General features: G+C 43.6%; 1 protein-coding gene across 1 annotated transcript in view; it reads left to right on the top strand.

Moving 5' to 3' along the window:
• DTD1 (D-aminoacyl-tRNA deacylase 1) overlaps window positions 1–20205 on the top strand; it is a 151743-nt gene that overhangs the window by 13324 nt on the left and 118214 nt on the right. The window contains exon 4 of the mRNA XM_073672471.1: window positions 13895–13992. Coding sequence (XP_073528572.1) covers window positions 13895–13992 — 98 coding nt within the window. The remainder of the gene's footprint in view (window positions 1–13894; window positions 13993–20205) is intronic.

The following is a 20205-nucleotide window of genomic DNA, read 5'->3' as shown; positions in this document are numbered from 1 at the left end:
CTTGCCTATTGCAGATTCAATCTTCCCAGCCTGGTGCAGGGCTACAATTTTGTTTCTGGTGTCCTTCGATAGCTCTTTGGTCTTCACCTTAGTGGAGTTTGGAGTGTGACTGTTTGAGGTTGCGGACAGGTATCTTTTATACTGATAACGAGTTCAAATAGGTGCCAGTACTACAGATAATGAGTGGAGGACAGAGGAGCCTCTTAAAGAAGAAGTTACAGGTCTGTGAGAGCCAGAAATCTCCCTTGTTTGTAATTGACCAAATACTTATTTTCCACCACGATTTGTTTTCTCATTTTGTCCCTCATAGTTGAGGTCTACCTATGATGTCAATTACAGGCCTCTCTCATCTTTTTAAGTGGGAGAACTTGCACAATTGGTGGCTGACTAAATACTTTTTTTCCCCACTGTATGGTTATGGGACGGAAAAATAAAAAACATATGGCTGTTGGAAAAAGGGGAAGAAAAGCTGAAAAAACGGAAAATGGCCTGAGGTTAATGGTTTCAATCCCTCACAGTGATCACTACATCCATATTAGCAAAATGATTGCTTCTATTAACTGAAAAATCTACTGTATGCCCTTGAGCTTATGAGACATCACTGTGGTCTATTCTCTCTACGCAAAGCCATAGGATAAGCAGCCATAGGGGCAGAGGCATCGTTTTAATCACAGTTATATTGGTAAGTGTCTTATTTTAAATGTTTGCTAGAAGGTTAGTCTCATAGTTTTTGGACAACCCCTTTAAAGTTGTAAATTGAGATTCAGGGTTAGATTAAAATCTGTGGCTTTTTTAGGCTTTTCTACACATGGAGCTTTTTTTGAGGTTGTCAGAAACAACAAGTTTTCTAATGGAAACCCCTTGATGAAAGTCTTTGGAGGAGTTTTTGATTTTCTGAAGCCGTTTTTGCAGCTTTTGATTGGACAGTGGCTAGATTGGAACGAACAGATTTCATCAACATCATGAACCGCTTCAAAGGAGTGACGTGTGTTTTCATCTTTCGCATTTTGCGTTTTTCAGTATATAAAATAGGCAGAAAAAGGAAAAGCTGAAAACACTGAACATGTGAATAGCAAAGTGGTCATACTATACAAGTGGATAAGAAGAGTTTTTCAAGCGTTTAAGTGATTTTTTTTTTTCGCGCCGTTTTTGAAACAGATCCGCTCAAAAAAACACCTTGGAGAACTGTGTGCACAACCCCTTAGGATCTGTTCACTTTGCATTTCTACAGTATGTTCAGGGGTTTCATCTGAATCGCCCCCCCCCTAAAAACTGAATAGACTGCAACGACAGGAACGCAATTCAAATGAACTTCATTTATTTTTTTCTGAATGTGTCTTTTTTTTCAGACGGCCACTGAAACGTAGCAGAAAACGTTTCTCTGTCACATCCATAAAAAAACCCTGAGTTTATTTGAACTAAGTTTGTGTTATTTCAGTCTTTTGTCCCCGAATGCACTGCAAAAATTCAATGTGAACAGGGCCTCATAGGGAGATTAGCAATTAAGTACAAACATCATAGATCGCAGGTTATGGTCTAAAAGACCTCAATATCTGATTTATGACCAGATCAAATGATTTGGTCCTTAATCAGCTTAGAAGATGATCAGATAATGAGAGACATGGGCTACAGACACTGCCATCAGTGGAGCTCAGTGCCTGTTATTTTGTAGCCAACTATGTACTGTAATACATAGAGGCTGTAGAAACCAAGCGGGTCCACATTTTTAATGAAAATCTATGACAAAAATACCCTCCAAGTTTTTGATATCTTTTAACCTATCTGGCTACATGTCAGATTTAGGGAGAGAGTGCTGTAACCTTCCGTAATAGCCCTTTGGGAGACAACTTGAAGATGACCAGAGTTGCTGGAACAACATTGTGGCTGAGGCTATATCTGACAACGATGCTGTGAAGTCCTCCATGTCTGACGTTGACTTTTATAATATTCATTATACTTATACCAAAGTCTGATAAAACCAGCAAAACTGCACGATGTACTCCACAGTTTTTGTCAGACCTTTCAGCAATATTTTAACATTGTGAGCTGGCCTCATTTCTCAGCGATGCCCGGGCCTCATCTTATACCAGAAACCTGCAATTTTTATAGTTTTCCCGAATAGTAAATGTCGTAAGCATTGACGATATTCTTCCCCCGGTTTGTTAGATAGTATGTTTACCTGTGAGGTCAGTAAAATAAGGCCTGACATCCATCACCAGCTGGACAGCACGGCCTAAATGTGCCGACGCTGTGGCCGTAATGTGATATTCATGTGCTCATTATTTTCTAGGTTATTTTTGTGATACAGGTTTCAATGTCCTGTTAAAATAGACACCCAATTTATATCTATAAGTGGTGACCACTGGAATATCCAGGTCTATTATTTGCTTCCTATAAATGTAAAATGCCTTAGGAAATGTCCTAAATACCAGTAATGCCTGAGACCGTGATAGTCAAAGTATGATATTCCAAGAGGATGAATACAGAAAATATAATAGGATGAAATCTACTCTGTCTATAAAAAGCAGATATTGCATTCATTAGGACAGAGATTTAATTCAGAAATCTGGAAATTTTACATTACAATTACAGTGAAATGAAACCAGAGAATCCCGTGAAGAGTCGGTAGTCACGGTGGCCATAATTTACCAGGCTTTGCGCTCTGTCCTATAAATATCCATAGGGTGACATACAATGGTGACATACACACTGGCGTGTCGAGCTAGATTTTTAGGCTTTGTGCTCCATCAATTAAAGGGATTTTCTTATCTTAATGAATAAAAGATATTCCAAAGTTGTGGTAAATGCAAGGAATTTTGAAAAATTTACCTCTTAATAAAGTTTTTCTCTTTCTCAAGAATGAAGGGATTTTTAATTTTGTAGTGTAGAGTTCATTGACAAGGTTACTAGCCACCTCAGAGGTGGCCGTTGTTGTAGGCAAGGAACACGGGCTTGTTAGCTGTTTGCTATACAGCTTGCAAGCACTGCTCGGAGGCTGGATTTTCCCAACCTCGTGTCTGTGCTTTCCCATTCTGTATCCCTGTGTACAAACTCCCACCCCCAGACCAACCCACCCATGTTGGTACTGACCCCAGACCAGATCCCTGAAAATATAGACCTAAAACCAGACCCCACACCGAAATCTCCAGATCTCAGATTGGATTCCTCTTTTATAAATTATTGAATAGATCCCTTGTTTCCAGATCCAAGACTAGATCCCCTGTTTACAAGGCCTGGACCAATAGACTCCTTTATTTACAGAACCTAAATCAGACCTCCCCTCCTCCACCATCTGCAGACCCCAGATTGCGCTAATATGTATATACTCTCCAAAACATGCCTTCACCGACCTCAGTTCAGATATTCAGAGGTGGCGGGGGGCTTTTTAAAAAAAAAAAAAAAAAACTGACTGGGAAACTATCCGACCCGTCCGTATAAAAGAACAGAAGCTTTACTAACCTTCAAAATTTGCTCCAGTGTTGCCGCTTTGACAGTCTTCACTTGTGTGGAAGAGATGACCTTCTTGGAACCAGTCTCTAGATCCTGCAGCCAATCAGTGGCTGCATTGTTCAGGTGACTGGTGGTTGAGAAATCAATGATTCCGATCTGTCTGAGATTATTGACTTTCCTTTGTCAAATTTAAAAAAGAAAAACCCTCTTAGGCTGCGTTCACACATTGCGTATTTCCCTGCATTTTTTTACGCTGCGTATTTTTAAGACTTGAAGATGGGACCCGATGCATCAATCAGCACCAGTAATTAAATTAGTAAATGTTTTTATATAATATTTATTTTCCGGCATGTCTTCAGGAGGAAGTGCAGTTACAGTCCTAAAGTCCATATAGCTCTTTTCTTTTGACCTTCTCCTTAACTCTGCTTTTTCAGCAGTGCAATAAAGAGCTCATTTTCAAAACCATAATGATAGACTGCTCAAGGCACATATTCACCTAGGTCTTTACTAGAGATAAGCGAATCTAACAATATTCAAAGTCCCTAAATCGCGCTGATTTTCCTGGGAAATTTGATTCGCAGCAAAGGTAATCTCTTTGTATTAGATGTGCCTTATGGGGTCTTTTAGGACAACAGCGTATAGTATATGTAAGTTGTAAAAAAACAAAAGAGATGCTCACCTCCAACGTGCATTGACCACTAAGGTCTTTTCGCAGCCGGAAATCTCGACAGTGAGTGAATATGCCGAAGCTGCAACGACCCAAAGAAGAGGACCTAAGGGCCGTATGGTACAATCTCCACTGTCGCATCACTCTGGGCCAGGACTTCCGGCTGCTACCAGGTCTCAGATATCACTGTGCGTTGCATATCCATGATATCGGGATGTGCGACGCGCTGTAACCTTCAGGGGGTGGTTGCAGGTGAAAGTCCCAGCCTACAGTAAACAGGCTGGGAGACGCAGCATGTACAGGGGAAAAAAGAGGCAGCTGTATTATTCAGTTCTGATAGACTAAATTCACTCATCTCTTGCGCTTAGACCTTATTTCTGGCATAAACGCCTTGACATTTTTCAAAATTAAGGCTGCAGCGGCGGCCGTATTGACCGCAATTCAACGGGTGGCGTAGTCGACACAAAAGAACATCTAGTAACATCATAAGGACTGCCACACACTGAGCTTGACACCCTGGGCACGGACCGGGTCACAGCCACTCGGAGACTACAACCCCCATCTGATCCGGCTCCGGGTATCCCCAACAACACTGGCCCAGGGGGCGCGTCAACTTTGGCGTAGTCGGCAGGATAACGTGCCCGCAACAACCGGGTACTGCGTGCCTGAAGAAAAGTACACCGTTACCTTAAAAAGAAGTCTCCTGCCGGTTCCGGAGGGTCCCCGCCAACGGACCCCATCACAGGTCGTTTCCCGCCGGTTGTCCGCCATTTGCAGCTTTTTCCCGCCATCCATGGAGTTTCCCGCCACTGGGAGACGATTCCCGCCATTTCCAAAGATTTCCCGCCTTGGAAGAGCGGACGCCATTATGGGCGTGCCAGAGGGTGGCAAGAGGCCACCTCCCATCGTGGGCCAGGTCGAAGAATGGCGCCAAAAGCGGAAACCGCGCCCACCAACAGAGACTGTGATGCTGGAAGTGTCCATCAGCGTGAGAGAACTGCCCCTGGAACTGACAATCACAAAGTTGCCCCGGGACCACCCTCAATGTGGGCGGAGACAGAACAAGAGAACAAAGATGGGTGTCGCCTGGAGCAGTCTGGAGAGAGCTCACCCGGAGACAAGACGTCTGGAAGAGAGTCCAGAGAGAGCCTACCCGGAGATGGAGGGAGAGTCAGGCAGCACCGACCCAGTGGTCAGGAGCCTGTTGCAGGTCGCCACTCCAGAAGGCCTGCTGGAGATCCTAGCACAGCTCCCCCGAGACCGGGAGCGTGCACAGACCGCGCTGGAGGGCCTCGCACGGAGGATGGCCCGGGTGCAGCGAGAGACGTTGGCGGAGTGGAGCCGAGAGATGGCCCAGCAGACCGAAACCCGTCAGCGGAGCACGCCACCCGAGACGAGGAGACAGACCGCCTCTGAGGATGGCGCAGGAGGAATGAAGGCAGGAGACGGCGCCGAGAAGGGAGCTGAACGGACGGAGGCAGGTAAAGGGGACGTCTCTACCCCGAGCCGGGAAACCGCGTGCCTGCCCCAGCTCCCCGTCGCAGAGCCCGAAATTCCCCCTGCCGTGCCCGTCGCTGCATCGTCACCGCCGCCGACTAGGCCTCAACCGGAAACTGCGGCCGCGACCCCTGTGACGTCACACGCCTCGACCTCGAGAGTGGCCAAGCAGGAAATACCACCGGCCTGGTCGCAAGGCCTAGTACCCCCGGGCGCCGCAATACCAACAGCGCCCCCTACCTCCGCGGAGCCACCGGCCTGGTCGCAGGGCCGAATAACCCAGGGCGCCGCCGTTCTTACGGTGCCCTTTGCCTTTAAGGTGCCCCAGGCCTGGTCGCAAGGCCTGGTTAACCCGGGCGCCGCTACCATCAACGCGCCCTCAACATCTAGAGTGCCGCACCTGGGTGAAGATCTATTCGCCCAGCATACGTGCCCGGATGGGCAGCCCTTCATATGGCCCCAGGAGTACATTCAGCTGGAACTCCAGAGAGCAAGGCCCATGTGCGAGCCCCTGATTCCGGCTCCGAAGCCTGTAAAGAGGACCTCACCCCCGCTGGAGGAGGCACAGTTCGAGTGGGACCCCACCGGAGAAGACCTCATGGGGTTCACTCAGGAGACTCGGGCGGCCGCAGCAGAGCGTGCAGAGTGCTGCCGGCAGCAGCTCGAGGTCTTCGAGAGGGAGCGGAGAGAGAAGCGGGTCCGGGAACAGCAAGCACAGATAAGGAGCGCGGAGCAGAAGAGCCGGACCAGGAGGAATCCCCGTGCAGCTCATGGTCCCCCTTCCACCGGGACTGTGATAAAATTCAACATGCAGCACGGATGGGGCTTTATTAGAGACCATCATACCCCCGGCGACGTCTTTGTGACCCGCAGAGACGTAGAAAGCCATCTGCCAGAGGGACACAGAGGTCGTGACCTGTATGTAGGGGACGAGGTCACCTTCACCCGGCACAAGTGTGCCAAAGGACCCTACGCCCTCCATGTGCATCGCCTGACGGAGGAGGAGTTGCGGTGTGAGGAGGAGCAAGAGGACCCGGACGGGTCTGAAGAATCTAAGGAAGGAGCAGGAGGACGCCGTCGTTGAAGTACGGTAGAGAGAGACTGTATAAAGTTACCCGTCAGGGTACCAAGAACTGTTCTAGTTAAAATATAGTCCCCGTAGGGACCAGCCAAGAGTGAACTGTTAACCTCGTGTGTCCCTAGTTCCTAATACCTGGCCGAGGACTGAGAGCGGCCATATTTCCCTTGTATATAGTTGCGCTTCCTAAAGCGCCCCCTACCGGTTTTATAGGAAACTGTTTTCTTCCAAAAGAGACTGTCGCACTTTACCCGGTCACAAGTTGCACCGTGGCCGGAGGAACAAGAATGTTTCCAATGAAAAGTTTTATATGAAAAGTTTGATAGCTGATAATATATATGATGTTTTATATGTTGATGTTTTATGAAAAAAAAAAAATGTATGTTTGTGGATGTTTATATCTTACAGCCCGAGGACGTGCTGTGATTTACCAGGGGGGAATGTAGCACCCTGAGGATTCGGCTGCTACAGGGGTATTGCACCTCAACCCAGAGGTGTGATATTCCACTCCCGGGTAAGGATGGAGTGTGGAACTGAGCTCAGTTAGCTGCATGCACTACACACATCCCATTTCTGGGGAACAGACCGATGGTACTCCCACTAGAGAAATGTGCAGGTACGACAGTGTCTGTTCCTGGCTGGAGTGGGAGGGGGGTGGAACATCCCAGTAGTGTAGGGGCAGATAGGGGGAGCAGTCTGGGTAGTGCTAGGAGCTCATTGGGTGCTGGTCACCTGAGCTCACACATAGAGGGAGTATATAAGGTGGGCACCATCTTAGGACAGGGTCTTTTGCAGAGTGAGGTCAGTCTGTCAGTCTTTTGTCAGAGCAGAGCAGAGGAAGAGAGCAGAGGAGAAGAGCAGCTCCAAGGCCCAGAGAGAGAGAGAGGAGAAAGAAAGACCCAGAGGGGGAGAAAGAAGGAACTCCAAGAGCCCAAATTAGACCAGAGGGTGAAGAGTTGGCAACAGGGTACCGGATCCCAAGCTGGCAGAGGCTACAGCACACCTTAGCCAGGAACCGGAGGTCGTGGGCAGGATCGATCTGCCACGATCACCCACTAAATCCACCCGGAAGGCAGACCAGGAATAGGGTCAGGGAACCCAGAGACAAGGGTTTACCACCAAGAGGCCCGAGGGAGCCGGACATAGGTGGATCCCTGGTGGGGAAGGCCAGAGAAGAGGACAGGACAGAAAGGGAGCTCAGGACCACGCTCCAGAATCACCTGGGGGTTGGCCGAGTCCAGGACCTGGTGGACGCAGCACGGCTCGGGTGGTCGCTCAAGGCCGGAGTGACCAGAACAACTGCAGTAAGTAAACAAACCCTGAACTGCACAGCCCGACTCTGAGTCTCATTTCCATCCTTGCTGCACCACCACAACCCCCATCCTCTGCAACTGACCCCCTGAGGCTATACCCCTCCCGTTGGGGGTTATACTACCTGAGCTGCACATACAACACCAGCCTCAGCGGACCCTGCTGCAGCGGCGGCCGTATTGACCGCAATTCAACGGGTGGCGTAGTCGACACAAAAGAACATCTAGTAACATCATAAGGACTGCCACACACTGAGCTTGACACCCTGGGCACGGACCGGGTCACAGCCACTCGGAGATTACAACCCCCATCTGATCCGGCTCCGGGTATCCCCAACAACACTGGCCCAGGGGGCGCGTCAGTTACTTTTAAAGTTCTTACCGCAGTTATTGAGTGAGAAGGAATGGGGGGGCATGGGACCCCTGATCAAGTTAACAATGGGAGTTCCTTGATATAGCCCCCTCAAAAATGAACCACTGGATCCTGGTTTGCTAGTCTGAGGCTTTTAATGCAAGTGACCACATTGTAGACTAATCTCATGACAGTTTATGACCTGATAATTGCCACCTAATATTTAGCAATGAAGCGCACACTAGCTGATATTTCAGTTGACGTCTGTGATAACCTGCTCCATCATTTAGATTTAGGTTGCAAAGGAAACAGTGTATTATTTGCCACGGGAACATCTTGTCTTTTGGATTTATCTAGTGTCTGTCTCACTGATTGCAATTTTCCCCGGGATTACTGTATTTCTGCTCTTGACGCACTTGAGTTTAATTTTTGTAACCCGAGTTTCTATTCCTACAGTCAATTCCGGTTGATTGCTGATGAGAAGGTTTTGTGATGGCTGGATGGCGGCATTTGATTAGCAAAGAACATTTTTATGCTGAAACTAAAATATTGCATTAAACTAGTTGCTGCTCAGAAACCTAAAATTAACCAACAACAATATGAACATATAATAATCTTTTTTGTTACATGATTGCAGAAATGAGAAGAGATGAAAGTAAATGGTCAGCGCACTTTCAGACAAATTGATGTACATTTGATTAAAGAGGTTGTCTGGGACAAAGTGTTTTTCAGATTGTCTATCACTTAAAGGGGTTGTCCGGGATTTTAACATTGATGGCCTATCCTTAGAATAGACCATCGATATCTGATTAGTTTAGGTGCGACACCCACCACCCTCACCCATCAGCTGTTACTGGTGTTGGCTGGATCTGCTCAGTTATGGAGCTGCAGAGCACAGCTCTTGTCAACTCTATAGTGACCGCAGCTGGACATTGCATATTCAAATCAAGAGGGTGGACGTGCAGTACCCGGCCGTGGCCACTATTTTTTCAACAGATCTGTGCTGTGCGGCTCCGTAACTGAGAAAGTGTATGAAGCGAGGCCGTGCCCACTAGAAGGCTTCTGCCCGGGAGTATGTATAACGCATACATCACCGCCGTTCCCTGCTCAGAAGCCATTGAATCCATGCTGCGCACAGTGCACGTGCAGGGGGGATTCATAAGTCTGCAGTCACACAGACCGTACAACCCTTTTAAGATGGCTCTTGCATGACTTTTTACCTTTTTAAACTGGCTATATCCTAAGATAGGGGTTGAAGAGCTGATTAACTCCTTTTTCATTTCGTAATAGATCTTGTAGTTCCCGAGATATGAGCTCATAAAGGTTTTCTCTAAATGTTCCCTTCAGCCACATGGGTGGTAACAGATTCTTCTCAGGGGACATGTACTATATCCACCTCAGTGACGCTGGCCATTGATAAAGCAGGCAGTGTCACAAAGGTCAAACATACAGAGCACACCCCCAGAGGTCATACCAGGGATTCCCAGCGTGAGTAAACCTCCTTGTCAATACTGTGCATGAAGGCAGGAGGAGAGTAGCAGGAGCTGCAGGTCGTCAAGTGATCTAGTGATGGGCAATCTGTGTTTTTTTTTTTTTGGTGAGAAGGATCATTTGGTTCTGCTCACCAAAAAAAGCCTGCTCCTTTGGATCTCAAAGGGATACCTATTAAATATGTGTCCATCACAGATGAGCACTGTTACACACCTGTCCTGGGTATTCTGGGCTTCGCTTCCCTTTCTTGAGTTTGCTGTCCTCAGTTGTGATCCATATCGGTTTTGCAGTTTGCACAGCGTGGATCAATGTCTTCATTTCCCTAGACCTATTTAAGGCCCATTGACCCACACACACATACCCGTGTCTTGAGATTCGGATTCAAGTGTTTAGTGCATGCAACCTTCTCTGCACACTGATTTACTTGCTTCTATCCCTACTGGGTTTCACTTCATCCGTCCTGCTGCTCCTGAGATTCTAGAATATGCCACGTCCTCGTTGCCCACGTGCCTTCCAACTTGCTGCATCAACTCCCGGAATCCGCGTGCTCACCTGAACCTGGAGCTTAGAGGATCCACTTCACATGGTGCACCTTGATCAGCACATACTGTATTTAACATAAAATCAAGGCAGGCAAAACCCCACCCACATACAGCCAGCCAATTAAATTGCTAGATGGGTAGGGTTTCAGAGATCACTCACGCTAAGAATTTCTGGTCTGACTGCTGAAGTGTGTTCTGTATGTTCCACCTCTAACGCCTCATGCTTTGATGGTCAGAGTCACAGAGGTGAAAATAGTACATGCACCCTGAGAAGAATCTGTTACAAAACAAGGTGGACTGTGGGCTCACTGAAGTGTCAGATTACAGCTTCCTGTTAAAACCTATAAAGAAGGAATGAACACAGTGAAAAGCAGTGTGCGTGAAAGAGACTCAGACAGAGATAGACCCATGCCTCTGCTTTTTAGTAAAAGTTTATCTCCCCAGTGCTAGATTCACAGCAACACTGCTAAGTGCTGCTTTCTGCTGCTGCTTCTGATAAGATACAGGAGAGTAGGATTCCCTTATGTATCAGTGGACTGAATGGGAGACATCATAGGTAGTGTGCACCCTCTAGCTCTGAGACAACTTAAAGTTGGAGTCTTCAAAGGGTAAGATAAGTGAAAAATGCAGAGTACAAGCCATACAAAGGCTAGAAATAGTGTGTTTCCTCATTTATACATACAAAGTCACTTGAAACGACATATGCTTTAACACTACCTGGGGGGTAGAGCCTGTTGGATGAGTCTTTCACTGTTTGTACAACTTTTCATATTTTCTAAATGTTGTGGTTGATGGTAATCAGAGTTCTATATTTATGACCACTTGTAATCCCCCAGCTAGACATTAGATTTAAAATAGAACATTTTTGCTCCTTAAAGTCACAGCTAGAGGGAGCGTAATATCTACTGTGTTATTTTGACCCCTCATTGCTGCCACCTGCTGCTCTGAAGTCTCTGGCTGGACTTCATAGGAGATTGTTAAATTCATTGTATACTGCAGTACCGTACTATTGCATTACATAACACAAGTGAACAAACAACCTTAGGTTCAATTCCCATTGGGGAACAGTCAACCCCCTTTTCCCAATACAAAAATAAAGAAAGAAAAAGCAATAAAAATAAGTATATTTGGTATCGCTATGCCAGCAAAAGTCTGATCTATCAAAATTTAAAATTATTTAAGCAGTACTGTAAACTCCGTAAAGTGAAAATTCCTACTTGTATTGATGACGGTTGTGCTGCAGTCAGAGAGGTCCTTGATTTATTAAGAGGCTTATGCCTTTTAATGAATCAGGCGTGTTTGTAAAGTGGCGTGCATCTTGTCACAAATCATACTGAAGTGTGATTTGTGGCATAAGGTATGCCATGTCTGGTTATGAAATAGACGATTGGGAATCGCCATATGATGCCACATCCTGCCCTAGCTCCGCCCATTTGACTTAGCTGGTTGAAACTGGCATGAAAACGCCAAAAGTTGTAAAAGTTTTGTGCATCCTTTTCAAACTGTTTTATAACATATTTTTAACTTAAACACTTTGGTAAATCACTGCCATTGTATTTGTTACATCCCTATCTGGACCTGCTCCAGCAATGTCTGCTTGTATCGCTGGGTAAGGCTGCTGATTGAGAAGGCGTTATGGCCGATATCATTGGATGGCACCACCATTGTCTATTCAGGGATACTGGTGTGGCTGACTTTTGGTGCCACTCAAGCTGACAGAATGGATGCAGCAGCTTAGCAGGTGTAATCAGCTCCCTTCTGTGGCCAATAGGGCAGTACCACACCCTACTTAAACTCCCAGCATACTGCTGTGAATTGCCAGTTATTGTGCTTAGTTACTCCCTGTACCCTACTGCTATTCTTCTGTTATACTTATACTGCTCTTGATTGGACATGTAACCCTGAATATGTCAAATTCAATGATCCCCACTGATCTGATTGTTCTGAGTTTGCTTTTGACTGATCTCCTTGTATCCGACCCTGGTTAGTCTTCTGACTATAGTATTGTCTTCTGATTCTGTCTGTAATTCTGTCCATTCTGTTACTAACCCAGATAATTAAACTAACATTTCAGTGGGTCCTATTGTAAATCCAGAACTTTGACTAGGGGTTAAGGAGTGATGATCAGGGGTTCCTCTCGGCTCTGCAAGACCAAGTGGCTAGCGCCAATTATGCCCTTTTGAGTTGACAACCTCAGACTTTACAATATGTACCCTATGAGACTAATGAAAACTACAGTTCTCCCCACAAAAAATCAAACCCTAGAAAGACATAAAAGTATGGGTTTTCAGAAAATGGCAAAACAACATTATGAATTTTATTTTAAACACTAAAATATAAATATAACCATACAAGATTGGTATCTTAGTAATCGTACTGACCTGGAGATTCGTGTTTCTATCTAATTTTTACTGCACACGGAAAACAAAGCCCAATGGCGGAATTGCTTTTTTCCCCACCATTTGACCTCACTTTCTGTTTTTTCACTACATTTTATGGTAAATAAATGGTGCCATTCAAAACTACAACTCGTCCTGCAAAGAAAACAATCACTCATGTGGCTATGTCCATGGAAAAATAAAAAAGTTACGAACCTTGCAAGATGAGGAGGTAAAAACTAACATGCAAAAATGAAAATTGGCCTTGGTAGGAAGGGGTTAGGGAGTTGTTTCAAACGCATGCGATCCATAACATTGTGAGTGCGGAAGGTGCCAAACTTTATCTTTTGCCCGACCAGCATTACGGTACAGTAACATCATTTGACACTAGATGGTGATATAGAACAATGCAAAAAGACGACGTAAAAAATATCATTGCAGCGTTTGTCCTGACCTAGAATGAAAGAAATCGTGAATTTGTGTTACTATATTGAAAATTAACACTTTAATCACCTGTTGATAATTTATTTTGCATCACTGTTAAAAGGAACCGGTCACATGAAAAAACGCTGTGAACCTGCAGATATGGGGTTACTCTGCAGGTTAATAGCATTCTGAACCTGTCTGGCGTCGGCACTTAGACCCATGCTGCTTGGAGGAAATTAAGTTTTTTCACCCCTGTAGCATTCGGCATTCAGTCACCGCTCTGTGTATAGAGAACGGCGGCTGTAACTGCGCTCCTGGCACTGACTGACAGCCAGCCCTAATGCTAAGCTGCTGTCAGTCAGTGCTGGAGGTGTGGACACTGTTGCCGCTCTCTATAAACAGAGCGGTGAATGAACCCCTGTCACAGCAATGGGGGTCTAAGTGCCGGCACTGGGCAGGTTCACAACGCTATTAACCTGCAGATTAACCCCATATTTGCATGTTAATAGCATTTTTTCAGGTGACAGGTTTCCTTTAACTTCCTCATGACATCACTGGCTATTACTGTATATCTGCCATAACTTATCTAATATTTTTGGAATTGTGGTTAAAATATAAATAACTTACTAATATGCAGTAGTGGTTGATGACCAAGAAAGGACACTTAACATATGACCAACTATTTTGCTTTTTTTTTTTTTAGATGGCAAGTTTGGAGCTTATATGCAAGTAAACATACAAAATGACGGCCCAGTTACAATAGAATTGGAGCCTCCAGCCTCAACAGCTGACACAAAACATGTGAGTAACTTGCTAGGATTGAAAGTAAAGACAATGACCTAAGCAAAGCGCGGCCCCCTATCTGTTGTGTATACTGACAGCAACCTGTCAATAACCACTCTTACCGTTGGTGGAAGGAGAAGCGCTCTGCTCAGAAATACAAATACACTAGAGCTGCAAACTGTGTTCAGTATATTCTTTCATCAATCTTTTTTGGGTACTATGAGGAGAGATTTTAAATTTTTTCACTAAATGTATTATATTGAACTTGAATTTTTAATCTGCTGAGGCCTTTAGAGTCTGAGCTTTAGCTCTTAGGTTTTTTGCAATTTCTCTGAGCATTGCACATTTAGAACTTGGGGTGAATTTTCTTGGATGTCCATTACTTGTCAACAATCTTGAATGCTTTCCACTTGTGAATAATCTTTCTCGCTGTAGAATGACAGATTCTTTATAACTTTTCCCAGATTGATGGGCAGCAACAATTGCTTCTCTAAGATCATTGGTGGGGGGGAGGGAAGATCTTTCCTCCTAGCCAAAAAGTTTGCTTTTGTAAATGTGGTCACACTTGATGAACAGTTACTCAAGGGCATTTGATCTGTAGCACCTGGCGTCTACTAACCCTCTTAATTCCTATGGAAGCAGTTATAGTAGACTTCATTTTTTACACAATGTATCTGCATTTTGGTTTAGTTTTTGTGAAATAATGGCATTAAAATTTACATATGTATATAATTAATGGGTTATCATTCAATTATTATTTCTCAACAATAAAAGGAGTATTGGACATAATGACCTAAATGGACTGGAAACTCCAGAGGCAGAATAGCAGTTACTAATATAATTACATTACATGGAATAGTCAATGGCTCAGTTGGAAGGAGCAGACGTGTCCTTATTTTACTTTTATGTCTTTAATCTTGATTAACTCATTGATATTTTAATGCTAATAAATATGACTGTGTTTATGTCCTACTGTCATCTTCTAAATGTATTTATTTTGGTAGGCAGATGTCTTGGACTCCGAGGTGGTCAGTCTACATTTATTTGGGCCTGTGGGTATATTAAGTCTTAACCTGATAATCTCATTTCTGTATTATGGTTTATTTTACATTGTGTTTTTCCAAATATGTAGTTTCTAAAACAAGACTGTGCAGGTCCACTTAAGCCTTCGTTGGTTTAATTAAGAATTTTTCCATATTTATTTTAGCTGCATGAGCTGTGTATTTATATATTGCTGTTGTATAGCTTAAATGTGCGGAAAATTTTACTCAGTCTTAAAAGTATTCTGTCTTGTGTATCTTTAAACAGTTTATGTTGCTTTCAGGGAGTAGTTACTCCTTTTTTTTCATTTATTTCATATGATAAATGTATTCAATGATAACGTATTGTCAATGCAATATGGCTACCAGGAGAGGGCAGCAGTGGTGCACATTGGATTTTATTATGTTATTCTTCTCACTACAGGGGAAATCCACCGAATCATTGGTACTGACTATTATATTCAACTTTTGCAAAATTGTCAGGTTATGCTACTTAGAAGTTATGAGCACCTTCAGGGGCTTTTCTTTTTTTTTCTTTCAAATACAGAATTTTCCACTACTCAGACAATTTCTTCTCTTGCCCCACGCAAAATAAAAACACCCTATATTCACTTTTGATGGCAGCAACGTGCTAGCGACATGTGCATCTGATCTCCCAGGGCTCGACTGACGTTATTATGTCACGTGAGCCCTTCAGCCAATTAGCGGCCACTAAAGGGCGACTTTATTCTTGCTTCTTTCTGATGAAACTGACAACCTGAAGAAGTGAGAACTGCCGCTGCTCTCTCACTTGCTCTGGTTGTCAGTTTTGTCCAAAAGGAAATGCGAGTGAAGTGGGAGCTTATTGGCGACAGGGCTCACGTGGCATAACGTCATGCGAGCCAGCGAAGACCCGTCGCTGGAACAGCATCGGAAGTCAGTATAGCCTGTTTTTATTCTACATGGGGGAATATTGTAATTGAGAAAGGGTTGTCTAGTAGTGGACAATCCCTTTAACTCAAGTCTTTATATTATCAGCTAAAAATTATTTTTGTAATAGGGTTTCACAAAAATGTTTAGATTTTTTTTTTTGGCTTCTCACAATATAGACCGCAGATTGAGTTAAAGGGATTGTCCACTATATATTTTTATATATAAAAATGGCCTGATGTTGCTTGTGTTCCCAGCTGGTCTTCTTGTTTTCTTTTATGGTGGAAGATGTATTGTTACAATTGTCGCTAAACAGCGGCCACTAATTGACGGTGGCCTTGACATTTCCATCAAAAGAAACAGTCTCTCTTCTGGCTTCGATGGAACATCATGATTGGCTGCAGTGGTCACGTGATATACCCTGTGGAAAAGAAAGAAAGGACACTGGCTGCGTTTCAGAGGAGCGTCAGGGGTCCAGTTGGCGAATATCTTTCTATGGCTTTTTACACCTCTCTTTTTTCATGTGTTCAATCTTTTTTCCCTGTGTAATTTCTCATTATTACACATAATTTATGGACTTCTATGGTGAGATTTCTTTGTCTGTGTGGATTAGATGGGTTGTTGCCAACATCTGGTGAGAATTTCATGTCAATAGCACATTTAGAAATATATTTACTTAGAAAATTGGTGGTGTTCAATGCTTACTTCACCCACTGTGTTTGTATGTATGTATGTATGTATATGTATATATACTGTATGTATGTGTACGTACGTACAAACAGTGGGTGAAATAAGTATTGAACACGTCACTGATTTTCTAAGTAAATATATATAATATATATATTGGCCTGCCTTTGCATTATGAAGTTTCCTTGCAGGAAGAATAACCTAACTTATAATTTCATTTTTAACTCTTTATTCAGTCTGTGTCACACTGGGTATGGGGAGAACCCAGCGTATAATGACAGGAAAAGGAAGGGTGCCCTACAAGTAAGGATGCGGGGAGTGGAGACCCCTAAACATCTCAAACGACAAACCCTGACTCTCCTATGGACCCTATATAGGATCTACACCTATTGCCGAGCAGGAAACCTGGTTCTGGCTTACACTGAAGCTAGGCCCTAGGTAGGGAGGGGGAGGGGTGAGCACTAGTCAGCCCCACTGCAAACTAAAGTACACACAAGGGAAAAAAACAAGGGAATACACTTAGCTTTAAGATGACACCGGAGAGAACACTGCAACAATCCACAAAGGAACTCCGAGGAAATTCTAGCCGACTACTAGAATGTTTTGATCTATTCAGTCCTGAATTCTATCACCAGCAACTCTCTGGAGAAACTGAGTGTAGCTAAGGATACAGCAAGGGTGTGGTAATTAGCAGCAGAAGGTGAGGCTCACTGCTGGGTCCTAAAGATATAATATGCAATAAAGGTGAGGATCCTAGAGACAGAGGGATCATGAAGATATTTGCAAGGCCAAACACAGTGACCTTCTACAGCCGGACCCCGTATGACTGTCTGTCAAACCTGACACACCCATGACAGTTTGCTGTAGACCGTGATACATAATGGCCAAACGGTCCTAATTTTGTTATAAAACCCTCTAGCACAAATTCTTTTAGGAAATAAAAAACACCCAAAGGTGTACTTTTTTTTTTCAAAGAGGTTATTTAGACCTTTAAATTTAATAACCTGTTCTTAGTATAAGTCATCAGTATTAAATCGTCAGTGGTCCGAATGTAGACATCCTCTATCTGCTTTTATATGGGGCCGCTGCCCTCCTCGGTGCGCCCTGTCCAGTTTTTTGTTTACTTCTCTTTATACTGAACAATACAGTACTTTTAGTAGGGACTGTGCTTGGTATTTCACATTGCAGTCCCATTCAATTAAAGAAAAATTAAGAAGACTCTGCACTTGCAGGAGTAACACAGCCCCGCTCAACAGCTAAGTTGCAGGATGCCCAGAATTGGACTAACAGCGAGCTAATATTCATAGCAAATTCTTAGAATAAGCCATAAAGTTTTAAGGAACTGGTTAACCCTTTAAAGTGATAAACGCTATAGTTTTTTGTATCTTCTACATACTCCTCCATAAACAGGGGAGACCGGTATTGGCTGTGCATGATGTGACACTGTAGCTCTGCTTAAATGCCGATTAAATTGATAGGTGGGAGAAGTAATACTAAGTGGTCTTGTTCCTGTGGCAGCACTATGACACCAGTACTACTACAGAAGTGCTATCAACTGGGCTGCAAGTGACATGTGATCATGTAGCCCTAACTTAACCCCTTCATGACAATGCGATTTTCCGACTTTGTGGGTTTTTTTTTGTTTTGTTTTTTTTTTTCCTCCCCTTATTCCAAGAGCCATAACTTTTTTATTTTTCCATCCCAATAGCCATATGAGGGCTTGTTTTTTTGCGGGACGAGTTGTACTTTTGAATGACACCATTGATTTTATCATGTGAGGTACTAGAAAGCAGGAAAAAAATTCCAAGTGTGTTGAAATTGCAAAAAAAGTGCAATTCAACAATTGGATTTTTTATTTACCATGTTCACTATATGGTAAAACTGACCTGGCAATATGATTCTCCAGGTCAGTACGAGTACGCAGATATCAAACGTGTAGTTTTTTTTATTTAAGTGGTGAAAAAAAACCCGAAATTTGTAAAAATAAATTTGGTGATTCATAAAAAAAAAAAATTTGCTTATGTTGCCATTGTCTGAGACCCGTAATGGTTTAATTTTTCGGGACATGGGGCTGTGTGATTGCTTAATTGAGCTGACATTTCTATTGATACCACTTTGTGCTACATATGATGATTTGATCACTTCTTATTGCATTCTATAGCATCGGTGCGGCAGCCAAAAAAAAAAAAGTAATTCTGGTGTTTAGATTTTTTTTCTTGTTACATCATTTTACTGATGAGCAATTGCAAGTACACAGTGCTATATAATATGATGACTGCACTATATTGAGGTGATAAAAACTTTGCACGGAGTACTTCTTTAATTATTGATGGTTCCAGTCTACAGGGGCTTAATATACTGCATGCATGCATGTGTTCCTTTGAACAGAACTGGAAAAATTGAAAAAGAAGAAGTCTGCGTAGATTCATCCTAAGGGTACGCTCTCATCCGCCTTTAAACTCGGTGAGTGCAATGTGAGAAAACCTCGCATTGCATTTGCTACAATGTTAGTCAATTAGGCAATGCTTATCTGCAAGTTTTTCCTCACCTGGAATTGGGGTGAGGAAAAATTTTCAACATGCTACGTATGGCCACGTAAAACGGCTGAAATTCACCAATAAAAGTCAATGGGTACAAGAAAAGAATTGTAAGAACTTTCTCACTCAGCAAACGTTGTTGTCAGTGAGGTGACTGGAGTTCATCAGCTATGAACTCCAGTCACCTTACTAGGCTGAGTGGTGGCATTTTATATCACCGCTCAGCAATGCAACCAGATGTAGCTAAGTTGGGCTCGTCGTGGGACATACGGATGATCGGCAGACAGGGGAGGATTTCTGTGCATTTTTATTTTTATTTGGATATTAATAAATGGATAAAAGAGGGTTGGGGAGTGTTTTTTTTTTCAAATAAAGGACTTTGCTCTGTGTTTTGTTTTTTTTACTTAAACTGACGGGGTTAGTAATGGAGGTCTCTTATAGATGCCTCTCCATTACTAACTCCTGGACTTGATATTAGCTGACATTACAAAGCTAAAGCATCAGCCCTAATAATATTACCTTACTTTCCACTGCACCAGGGAAAGTGGGAAGAACCGAGGCTAACCGCCAGATTTGTTGCATTTAATGGATGCACCATTTCTGGAGCGGTTGAGGGCTGATGTTTTTGGTTTGGGAGGAGCCCATATCCATTGCCCCTTCCTAGGCTATTAATATCAGCCCGCAGCTGTCTTCCTAGCCTTTACTGGTTATTAAAAATGAGGGGGATCCAACGGCATTTTTTGGGGGGGGGGGTAACCCCTTCTTAATAACCAGTAAAGGCTAAGTAGACAGCTGTGAGCAGATATTAATAGCCTGGGAAGCTCTATGTTTATTACCCCCTTCCCAGACTATAAAAAACAGCCCCAGCTGTTGGCTTTCCCTCTGCTGGTTAAGAAAATTAAGGGGGACCCCACTTATTAGCTAAATACATGTACAGAAAACTACACACGCAGTGCACTAATTATATATCTTAATGATATATTTCTTACTATTATCTGTCTAATCTATCTATATCTGTATATACAGTGCCTACAAGTAGTATTCAACCCCCTGCAGAT

Source organism: Phyllobates terribilis, unplaced genomic scaffold (assembly GCF_046119375.1).
Source record: "Phyllobates terribilis strain yellow unplaced genomic scaffold, ASM4611937v1 Scaffold_3__8_contigs__length_932513732, whole genome shotgun sequence".
Classification (NCBI taxonomy): domain Eukaryota; kingdom Metazoa; phylum Chordata; class Amphibia; order Anura; family Dendrobatidae; genus Phyllobates; species Phyllobates terribilis.
This window is presented reverse-complemented; position numbering and strand designations above follow the sequence as displayed.